The sequence below is a fragment of the Sinohyriopsis cumingii genome, chromosome 14 (assembly GCF_028554795.1).
Source record: "Sinohyriopsis cumingii isolate HCF-2022 chromosome 14, ASM2855479v2, whole genome shotgun sequence".
Classification (NCBI taxonomy): Eukaryota; Metazoa; Mollusca; class Bivalvia; order Unionida; family Unionidae; genus Sinohyriopsis; species Sinohyriopsis cumingii.
The window spans coordinates 88,837,220-88,849,328 of record NC_142974.1 but is presented as its reverse complement, the minus strand read 5'-3'; the positions used below and the strand labels follow the sequence as shown (position 1 = coordinate 88,849,328).

The following is a 12,109-nucleotide window of genomic DNA, read 5'->3' as shown; positions in this document are numbered from 1 at the left end:
GTTGTTTTGCAGTTGACATAGGATAAAAACTCTTGTTTTTTTCTGTTACATTTTTCAGTCTTGAAGGTGTTTGGCAGAAGGGTTCTTATGATGGAGTTTTGATGAATTGTCATGGTGAATTGGCTCAGGACATCCATATTCTGACAACCAAGCATTGGATTGGAGATGGTCATACTGCACCATCTAGTGGCTTCTTCTCATCTCAGTCCACAAGGGAAGTTACCCATGGATTTTTCAATCTTACTTTCACCAGGGCATTGTGTAGAAATGTAAAGAAAAGATTCCAAAAGCTCAATATAGAAATCCCAGCAATTAAAAATCTTAAAGAAGACGAATTCAAAGAATTTTACTTCCACAAATATGTGTCTGAGATTTGTATCAACGTAAATCCATTTGACATAGTTGTTTGTGTGCCTGTGATAGAAACATTGATGGAACATTTTTCAGATGTTGGTTACAATGGTAACAGAATCAGACAACAGCAAGTGCCTTTACAACATAGAAAGTCAAGCCATGAATCAGTTGCTTGGTTGACTTCAAACAGTCTACCTTTGATATATGCAAATTTGTGTGGTGTCAGGGTATTCATTCCACAAGTCAAAGGTCAAACAATTTCAAAAAGAAATGGTCAAATAGAGACAACACTTGACCATGATTTGCTCATTCTTCAGGTAAGTTACACTTAATGTATATGCGGCAGTATAATTGATTTATTAAATAAGATATTTGCTTTAGTTTCTTGATGCCAAAAATTTTAATTGGACAGTTGTTTAGGTAAAGGCGAATTTTATGTTCATTTAAGCATAAGACTACAATAGTTTCAGTAACAGTTGAGAGTTTCAGTAAAAGTTGAGAGTTTGGCAGCTTTTTGTCAGTGATGGTGTAGCATGCATCATAATTCTGTTCATAGGCAAGAAATAATGCTCCAGGTTATCCTTGGCTTACCTTTTCATCTCAGCTCCAGTCGCTGATAATTAGCCCCCAGGCTGATAATCCATTACCCCGACATCCAGTGGAGAAGGAAGTGTACCAGCGAGCACTTCAGTGTGGTATTACCAATTACCCAGGATCTTCTGTGTTGGACAGGCAGTACCAGATTGATATCAAGTCTTTTATGATTTCAACAGGTATTTTTTCCTGCTAATATTTATCTGATTATTCTCCCAATGCTTGCAGTAGAAACATCTTGTTTTTTTCCTGTCCACAATGTCCAAGGAGCTTGTTAGCCAGATTGCACAAAATCCACTGAATGTAGATAAATTAGGTATGCATATTTTGGATACATATGCAAGCAATTGTTACAGTAATTATAAGAAACCTACTTAGAAACATTTTTTACTTCTGACAAAACCTTGTTAGCAAATTCACAGTTCGATATTCATATTTGTATTTATATGTGAATGATCTGATTAGACAATAATAATTTTTGTGTTTTCTTTTTTTGGATACTCTTTAAACTTTTTCTTTTAAAAACTTTACTGGCATAATTGTGTAAAAACAAATTGAGATAAAAAAATGAATTTTTGTGTGCATATTTTTATATTCATTTGTAGAGGACCTAATTAGATTTTCACAACTTTGGAGCACTAATTCAAACATAAATTTTACAACTGTTTAGCTTTTACTTTGGGTCTGCAGCAAATTCATATGAGTTTTACTAATACACATATAGTTTGTATTTGGAATACTAGACATTTGTTCATTGTGATCTATTTATAAATAAAGTCTAGGTTTGGAACACTAGACGTTTGTTCAGTGTGGCCAATCTAAGAACATAGTCTGGTATGGAATACTTCACAAGTGTTTATTGTGTCCTATTCATGAATGTAGTCTGGATTTGAAATACTAGAGAGTTGTTCATTGTGAGCTATTTATGAAAATAGGATATGGAGTACTAGACAATTGTTATTGTGGCTTATTTCATGAATACAGTCTGGATTTGGAATACTAGACAATTGTTCATTGTGGTCTATTCATGAAAATAGTCAGGATTTGGAATAATAGATAATTGTTCATTGTGGCCTATTCATGAATGTAGTCTGGATCTGGACAATTGTTCATTGTTCATTGTTCATGAATATAGTCCAGATTTGGAATACTAAACTGTTGTTTATTATTCTGGCCTATTCATGAATGTAGTCTGGATCTGGACAGTTGTTCATTGTTCATTGTTCATGAATATAGTCTTGATTTGGAATACTAAACTGTTGTTTATTATTCTGGCCTATTCATGAATGTAGTCCAGATTTGGAATAGAAGAGAATTGTTCACTGTGGCCTATTCATGAATGTAGACAGGATTTTTGAATGCGAGAGAATCGTTTATTGTTGTCTATTCATGAATGTTGTCTGGTTTTGGAATAATAAACTGTTGTTTATTATTCTGGCCTATTCATGAATGTAGTCTGGATTTGGAATAATAAACTGTTGTTTATTATTCTGGCCTATTCATGAATGTAGTCTGGATTTGGAAAACAAGAGAATTGTTCATTGTGGCCTATTCATGAAAATAGGATTTGGAATGCTAGACAATTGATCACTGTGACCTGTTCTTAAATGGATTTGGAATACTAGACTGTTGTTTAGTATTAGTGCCTATTTATGAATATAGTCTGGGTTTGGAATACTAGATAATTGTTCACTGTGGCCTTTTCCTGTGGCTGTGAATAAACTAATAGCCTTGTCTGTGAAAATAATCAGGGTGTGTAGATATATTTTGTGCCTGTTCAATTGATTTAAAATTGCATAAGATTTGCATTAATGCATTGCTGTGTCTATTTGACATTAATATGATATTTTATTAACTGAAGTTGTTCCAAATAAAGTGAGTTTTATCCCATTGTAAGCACCTTTAGTAAGTAAAGTTTATATGTAATTCATCAGTGTTCTTCACTTGATCTGTGATACGTCCTTGGCATATATTGAAAAGTTTTATTTTTACTTGATTAAATATAAAGCATCCCTAGCCATTTAATTTTATTTCTAGGATTATATGAACTCCTGTCAATGAGGGACTATAACAGCTTTAAGTAAATAGAAGTAAATTATAAGATTTGGATTTGAGTGCTATAAAACATCATTTAATCATTCCAGTCTCATTGCCTATAAAATATTTGTTGGATGCATATGAATTTCTTTCATTTTCTGCAGTATACATCACACAAAATTTACTTTCTGAAAAAAAAACCCTGTTATTATGTGGTATGTAGTTACCTTTTTTCACTCCCGACCAAAAAGTTATGTGATGGGGGGATATAGCATAGTGTTGTTCAGTTGTCTGCCAGTCCATCTGCCCATTCATATACAAGTTGCTTTGTACAACATAACATTTGCTTGATGTGGTCCTTCTCTCCTTTGAATATCTTTCCGAATCATGTTACATTAGAACTATTAGCCTGTTACCTCATGAATCCAGCCCAGATAAAGATGAAAATTCGTCTTTCCATATATATATATATATATATATATATGTATGTATGTATGTATGTATGTATGTATGTATGTATGTATGAATGTATGCATGTATGTATGTATGTATACATAGTGCAACCCCACCATAATGCACCTGTGATGATGCAAATTCGTGTTATGGCACCCAAAATTTTGTATATTCATTCGCATCTGTCCTGACATCTCCAACTGTCCACCTGACATCGGCAGTCCAGCTGACACTGGTAGTCCAGCTGTCCCAGTATGGGACCTTTTTGTTGAAATGGTCCAGTCAGATAGTCCATACAGGGATCTCAGTGATCCATACATACATCTAGCCATGCGATCGGCATCTTATTATTACTGTACCAGATATTTCAACAAGAAATCTGTCTGTTCAACCAGCTTTTGGTGCGGTAGGTACTGTGATTGACAGACCATTTATATACCACCAGCATCTGGGCAGACCACATGCCATTTACACCCGATTCACTGGATCTAATGCGTATTAAAACTGCATATTCCAGCTGTTCCTATATGTGGTCCAGCCAACTATAATTTACTGGGATCTGTGTGACAGATCCATCCGTCCAGCATACTGTTGGCGCATGCCCTTTCTGTGATGGAAATTTCAGTGAGAAATATGTCTGTCCAGCCAGGCATTTGGAGCGGCCAATACTGGTGATAGCCAGACTGTCTTCTATATGGCCAGCCTCCAGGCTGACCATTTACCAGACCAACCAACCAGCATTGCCTGTAGTTCTGGACTTCCGTGTGTTCACTGCTTGTCTATATGGGAGAGCTAGTGAAGTTTTACTGAGGATGGAATTTGAGTCTTCATACCACCTGGTCTGTCTTTGTTACAACAACTAAAACTAAATGTAGATCCATGCTCAGATTACTCTTTTTGTCCACTTTGTTTACACTTTTTCAGGGGTTGGCATGTGCATAAAAGAAGCCTGGAGGCAGGCAGCTCAGGAACTGCCCCTCCACCTTGCTGCTAATCCCATATTGGTGTTTGGAACCACTTAGTCCTCATCAGTGTGAAGGGATGTTCAGGAGCCTCATAACGGGATCTTCCTAGCCACATGTGTACCAATATTGATCCCTAGGATGCAGTCGTACAGTGGCGATATGAAACTGATTTTTTTAGCTCACTCGACCTCCGTATTTCTGGGGTGGGGGGGCTGGTCCAGGTCATTCATAGGGGCTTTGTGTTTAGTTCATCAACAGAAGATTCAGTCGCTTATTAAAACAAAGGCATGGGAGCTTGTGTGTTATGTATATCAGATTTAATTATATCTGATTTAATATATATTTATTTCAATGTAATTGTTTGTCAGTTTTGTATTTTTAATTTTTCATTACATGATATTGTAATGTAAATTTATTCACTAGAGATGATACTTTTTTCAGAAAATAGTTTAACCTTGACTGTTAGTTTATAAACACCAGGTGTTGATCTAAATCCTGACCTTGTTTCAAAATTTGTAGCAACCATCGTAAACAAGTTCTATTTGTTTTAAAATGATTGGTTGTTTTCAAGGTCTTGATGGGACTTTGTCTTTAAGATGTAAACACTTTTTTTTATTTTGTTATTTCTCATAGTAAAATTATTGGTTTTCTTCATGGTCACACTGGGGGTACGTGACCCTTAACAAGTATTTAGCTTCTATAAACTTCCAGAAGATGATCACGTGACCCCTTGTTTACATTTTAGAAAGACCGTAAAACCTATGTTTTGAAGAATTAATCTCACTAGAAGCAGGGCTGTTAAACTGTTAGCTGTATGTTGTGCTGGTTGCAGTTACTTCAAATTACTTGTTTTATAGTTATTTCAAATTACTTGGATTCAAAAGGATTAATTCTGTTATTTTCTGGAAAATATGTGTACTCGTGTAATATTGTGAAACAGGAACAGTTTTTTATAAAACTTTATTCAGCTATCAGAAACCAGAGTGATAATTCTTGTTTCTACAAGGAACTGTAGACTTCAACACTACAGATTGTAACATACGTCATCGTTTTCCATCTTGGATTCTTCATCGATATTCAAATGTGAAATCAGTAGAACATTTTGTTATTAGGACTACAAAAATTTTATTCTTGGATTATTTTTAGATTTGATTCTATAAAATTTAAGTTCATATTTTTTCATTTTTACGTAATTTTTCACATGATTCGAAATAAATTATTGTAGTTTTTTCAAAGCTTGTTGTTTTCACTCTTTCTTGTGTTACTGTTTATTCTAGCCTAAACAAGTGACATAAGATTGTGCAACAGCCATAATCCCCAGCATTTTACTCAAAGCTGTTTCATTTTCGAACAGCAGGTTGAGGCCTACCATCAACTGGAGTCACCTCCCCCAATTTGAGATGGAGACAGCAAGGTCAGTCTGCCTCTCCATCAGTCTTGATCTGACAGATGCATACTTTCACGTCCCTAGCCATCTCATCTCTCACATGCTGCACCATTTATCAATTGACCATTCTTCAACATAGTCCCTGGGCTTTCACTCAAACTATGGATTGTGTCTTCTCCCTGTTCCTGCCGACATAATTTACATCGACTGCAGCATGCCTGGGCAGCATCCTGCAGAAACACATGGTAAGTTCTATCCTACTCCAAGGTGGGAACTTTCCATCTCTTCTAGATCATCTAGACCTTGTAACCAACTGGGAAAGTCAGACCTCTGTCCATACCAGAACTTTGTCCAGTCTGGGTATGGAGTTCTTAACCAACCGGAATCTGGTGCACCCCTTGTGTTCGCATTATCAGAATCATGGAATTATTGAGTCCATTTCCAACAGTACTTGGTTTTCAGCAGGTGAGTTCTTACAGCTCCTCAGTTTATTGTACAGAAGTGGATTTGATCCTGCTTAGCCATCTCTTTCTGCGGGCCTTACCAGCACATTACCACTCCATTTTATGTCCTCTTAATCAGTCATGATCATGTCTGAGATTCGATTATACCCATGTCAGTGGGGCAGTCCAGGTCAGCTGACCATTGGAATCCTGCTGAAGAAGCCTCAGGTGGTAAAAAGGTAGGTGCCACCGCCAATATTCATGGTGGGGGTGCCCAACTGTTGCCAACCTTCTTTACCGTCAGTGACACCTGAGAAACAGGGGAATGGCCTCTACATATCAACAGCCTAGAAATGAAAGCTGTCATCAGGTGATAATGGTCCTCATTTGGTCCGACAACTCTGTGGTGGTGACCTATCTCCTCAAACAGGGATGAACCAAATCATTCGACCTGTGTGTTCTGATTTGACAGTTTCTATGTGAGTGCAACAATCTCCATTACAACATAAAGATCAGACTCATTTAATATCAGCATCAGTGTCTTGGCCAAGAATTGATCCAGAAGTGGTCATGTCTTTCACACAGAATGGTCACTCCCTTAATCGGTCTTCACTCGGGTTTGCATACTTCCAGGGCATCCAATGATTGACCTTTTGGTGATGAGGTGGAATCAGAAGCTATCCACCTTTGTTTCTCCAGTTCCAGACCCAAAAGCTTGGGTTGTGGATACACTGGCAGTCATTTCTGAAGGGTTGAGGGCCTTTGTCTCCCCTCCCTTGATGCTGATACTAAAATAACCCGGAAGTTACAGGTTCAGAATGGCAGGATCATTCTGATATCCCCTCTCCAATGGGACAAGCCCTGGGTTACTGATCTACATGTTCTTGCGTTGGAACACTCAAGCAGATTCCAGCCAACCCAAATCTTCTCCAGCATTCACTGTCACAGGTGGTTCTTCCTTGCCCGGACTGCCCTGTTCTTCTACACACTTGGCTCTTACCAGGACAGCCTTGCAAGACAAATAATTCAAACCTTCGATTGTGGAAAGAATCTTGAAAGCAAGAAGACCCTCCACTCTGAAGGCTTAAATGGGAAAGTAGTGTATGTTTAAGGACTGGTGCCAGGTCCATCACATCATCACTTTGCATACCCCAGTCCCTCTGTTATCCAACTTTTTTCTCTGGCTCTTGAGGAGAAACTGTTGGCCCCAATCACTATCAAAGTCCATTAATCTATCAGACACATTGCAGATGTGACACTGGGCATGGTAAAGACTTAGATCTTTAACCAGTTTTAATCTCCAGTGACCAGAATCAAAATATTGTTTCCCAAACAAAGCTTATCCTGGGTTCTTACATGGCTCAACTCATGCACCTTCAAGCCCCTAGCCCACACTTTGCTAAAGTTTCTATCATACAAGACATGTTTCCTGATAGCTTTAGCTTCAGCATGCAGGATCAGTGAGCTACATGCCCTTTCAGTCAACCCAAACTGTCTTCGGTTCATAATGGATGGTTTGGTAGTCCTCCTAAAACAATCAGGCTTCATAGCCAAAAGCCTTTTACTGTTTGTTGGTAACCAACGAGTTGTCATCCATCCCCTATCTTCTATAGACAAGTCAAGAACAGCAGCCATGCAAGATTCTGTCTGCTTCCTCAAGCACTACTTGAGGTGCACAGAGACACAAACGCCTCCTCCTCTCGCTCCCGATGAAAGCCAGAAAACAGGACATCAACCCAAAAAGCCCTTGCTTTGTGGCTGAAGTGGGTTATATGCTTGGCATACTCTGAGATCTCACAAGAGTCACCTCATGAAGATTACAGCTCATGAGATTAGAGGCATTTCTGTGAGCCTCACTTTTGAATGCAACATTTCGATCTGAGGTATTATAGAAGCTGTTGGCTGGCATGTAGAATCAACCTTCTCACGTTTTTACCTCAGAGATTTAGCATTGCGGAGACAAACTTTGGATCTGATAGGGCCAGAGGCAGTAGCACATATGGCCACCAGACCCAACTAGATCAATCAACACAGCCTTTTAGCTTAGCTGGATTCAGCAATGAAACTTTTGTAGGTGGGAAGATCTCAACTTCATCTTGTCAACCACATATAAATCTCAGGTCAAGGGATCCCAGGCTGTGTTGCTTTTTCCATTAGGAGGAAGGGTTATCTTTCATATGGGGAATCCAGCCACTCATCCACAGAAGGATACCCAAGGTAGAGGTCAGATGTTCAGCATCTTCTCCTATTAATTATTTTTCTAATGTAATGTGTTTAGGGAATGTATTCAAAGTGGAAAGCAAGTTTTTAACTACATTATATTTCTCTGAGAATACTTAGCCAATCACATTACTTAAACACCCTTCCAATCACTCTGCCATGCAGTTATCCTCGCAATATCTTGCTCAGCCAAAATTTGCTGACACTTGGTGGTATTCAAGAGAATGAAATGGGCAAGAGTTATTGCCCTTTGTCTTAATATATATATATATATATATATATATATATATATATATATATATATATATATATATATGTATATATATATATATATATATATATATATATATACCAGAAAGAACAGAAAGTGCTATATCTGGATTCTATAGAAGAATGCTTGATAATAGTAGGCAGAATTAATATTTAATACAAATAATTACAGATAATACTACCATACAGGTTAGAGAATTTTTAATTCGTACTGTATGGAGATTCGAGCCCAGGTACATGGGTAAACAGCACCCATCGCCTTGCCCGCACACACGATCCTATGCTTCATCACAACTAAGCACACATCACCAAAAAAATGATGCTACTTAATCTGTGTTATTTCAGATATCTAGGTCACTGGATATTTTGCATTTGTAATAGCTACTGTTAGTCTGGGGATAAGTTATTCCAGTTTTTCTTTTGCTGACTTTTTTTTACATGTATTGACCATTTGCTCTTATAAAATGTACTTTTGTCTATACAAAAGGTACATTTTAGTTATGTGAAGAAGTATTATTAATAGGAAGTTTATTTTCTGACCAGGGTGCTGGAGACACTTTGTTTCATCATTGAAACCAAAGCATTACAAGCGACCAAGCAGTGAAGAGACACAGATTCCAGCCCTTGAATGGAATATAATCAAACCCTTTGAGTAAGTCTTTATACTACAGATTTAACCTTCTAAATCAAATGGTGATTTTAAAAAAACCAAAAACAAATGGAAGCATTGCTTTTTGTGGTGAATCATCAACAATAATTCTTTTTGTGTTTATTTTCAATGCATACTGTGTACAGTTGCTGCTAAAAACAGGGTAAACAGTAGCCAATTGTTTCCTCAGTCATCTGGCATACACAGCCAAGCACCAAACAGTGGAGTGGTCTGAAATGTTTTTCCTTTGAATACATTCCCCGATCACATAAATGTCCATATTAACTCTTGCCCATTAACTTCCTTTACTATTTGACACTAGTTTTGAGTCTTTGCTATGAACTAACAATAAATCATTCACATTGCCCCCTGAAATCCATTGAAAATTTTGTTATAATTTTCTTCCATGCAAGGAGGATTTTGATATTTTCAGATATATGAAGTATTACTATGCATTTTATTTTTTATAATTTTCTCACTTATGTGAACATAGTTTTTGGGTTTTTTAATGGCATGGTTCTACATAGCAACATTGTAAGTAGTGGTTTTTGTGTGCACTATTTGTTTCAAACCTCTGTGTAAGAGGGCTTTTTGGCATTTGTTCTACACAGCAATATTGTAAGTAGAGGTTTTTGTGTACACTATTTGTTTTCAAACCACTGCTTTATGTTTTTCTTGTTTTATATGCACTGTGTCACTGAAGGCCATTATTTTGTATCTTCCACCCTCTTTTCCTCATCTTGTTTAGCTAAGAAGATTCACATGCAGTATTTTCTTCAGTTAACTAACCTGTCTAGACTTATAGGTTACTGCATTTGTATGGGAAAATATGAATGAGTTTCTTCTGATTAATACTGCATGACCTTTTTTGATTATAATGGACTGGATTATTGGGTCAGTTCATTGTAGTAAGGAGAATGGATTTCAACCTTAAATGTACTTGAAATTACAGTATAGTTTTGGTGTGTATCAGGTTTTGCAGGACATGTCATTTCATTTTGCAAAACTAAGAAATACATTTTGAGGAAATTCAGGATGCATAAATGTAAGTATATTTATTGATATTCTTATTACCAGCTAAAGAAGACATGTCAGCTAAAGAAGCCTGGTCATTTGCATCTTGCTGTTGGAGGGACCCCAGCTATGTATCATACACTGTCTTCTATCACAAGCCTAACATTATGTCAAAATAGTTATATGGGGAAAATTACAAAGCAGCTGTTGTGCAGCAATCCATTTAGCCAGTGGAAATAATACTTTTTCTTTGTCTTGGCCTATTGGCTCTGAGTCTTTTAGTTTCCTACCAAAACCATCAGTTGCATTTTGTCTCGAATCTAGTATTTTGACAGACTTGTGAAATGGTATGTTTCTGATAGATACACGATATTCCTTGGCCTCAATGTGCTTTTCTATGCTTATTTTTATAGACCCTAAAGTGCACTGGGTATAGTTTGAACCATTCTTTTTGCAAAAAGATACAAACATTTCTCCTAAATAACTGTTTCAATGATCAGAATGGTATTTTCAATTACTATTTCTGTCATGTTTTTTATTGACATTACAAATATCACTTTCTTTCATGTGCTTGTTTGAAAGCTTTGCTTCTGATTCCATGAACTCATCCATATCATTAACTTTTATCATCTATACTTTCAAATGGATGAAACAGCTTGTTTAGTTCTTTCAAAAACAAATCTAATAAATAAAAAAAATAAAGCAACTACAACATGAGTGTACAGTGGTCCCTCTCTTATACGGTCAGGGGCCCCGAGTGGCTGAGTGGTCTAAAGCGCTCTCTGTTACGGATCACTGCCATCTCACCTCAGTCTACGTAGGTTCGAGTCTCAGATTTAGCCAATGTGGGTATGTGAGAAAACTTGCCTATAGCTTCTCGAGGGTTGGTGGTTCTTTCTGTGGTTTTCCCGGGTTCTTCCTCCACCATTAATGCTGGCCGCCATGTATAGCCTACATGTGCTGAAAAATGGCGTTAAACCCTACAACAACAACAACAACTTATACGGTCACCCCTTCTGCGCAGGGAAAGTGGACTTATAAGATGGGTGGCCTTTCCAGAGGTGGACTAAATTTTCGTGAGAAGTATATGTAATGTACGTAGTAAGAAAGCTACATACTTCATAGCATGTAATATCTTCATTTAAAAGTAAAATTAAGTATTAAACAGTTCTTAATGTCTTAGGATTAAACTTATTTCAACTGAGTAAACATTATTAGTTACTATTCTTAATGTAAGTGTGATATGTGAGTGGGTATTGTTGTCATGCACATTGCAAAACCATTCAAAAATGACATTTAAAGCTTGGTACATATATAATTCTCATTTCATTTGCTCCATTTTCCCACTGCTGCTGAATATTCTCCTTTACAGTTATGATGTTGTTTATTTGAGTCTTTTCAACATAAAATTGTTTTATAGAGTCTTTTCTACAAAAAAGTATCCAGCAAGTCCCCTATCCCCACCCCCCAATGTCATCGAGTAGAACACAGGGGTTCGTTACAAAGAAAATTAAGAGTAACCATCCATGAATCAAGGGATGGGGAGTCTAACCCATGTTATATTGTTACAGGTTAGAACCCCCTATCCTTAGTCCGAGTTTCCTCTGAGCCTTGCCACCCCATTTTTGATATTTGTACATTTATTTTGGGGTGTAGGGTCAGAGTCCATTGCCTATTGAAAAGTTGGAAATCGCAGACACCATTTGATGTTGGCATGGGGAAG

At 37.1% G+C, this 12,109-nt stretch overlaps 1 protein-coding gene across 2 annotated transcripts in view; it reads left to right on the top strand.

Annotated features, from left to right (window-relative positions):
• LOC149784326 (intermembrane lipid transfer protein VPS13B-like) overlaps positions 1-12,109 on the top strand; it is a 370,899-nt gene that overhangs the window by 135,636 nt on the left and 223,154 nt on the right. For both annotated transcript variants that reach the window (XM_089932368.1, XM_089932367.1), the window contains exons 19-21: positions 59-671; positions 959-1,127; positions 9,267-9,375. In XM_089932368.1, the coding sequence (XP_089788494.1) occupies positions 59-671; positions 959-1,127; positions 9,267-9,375 (891 nt within the window). The remainder of the gene's footprint in view (positions 1-58; positions 672-958; positions 1,128-9,266; positions 9,376-12,109) is intronic.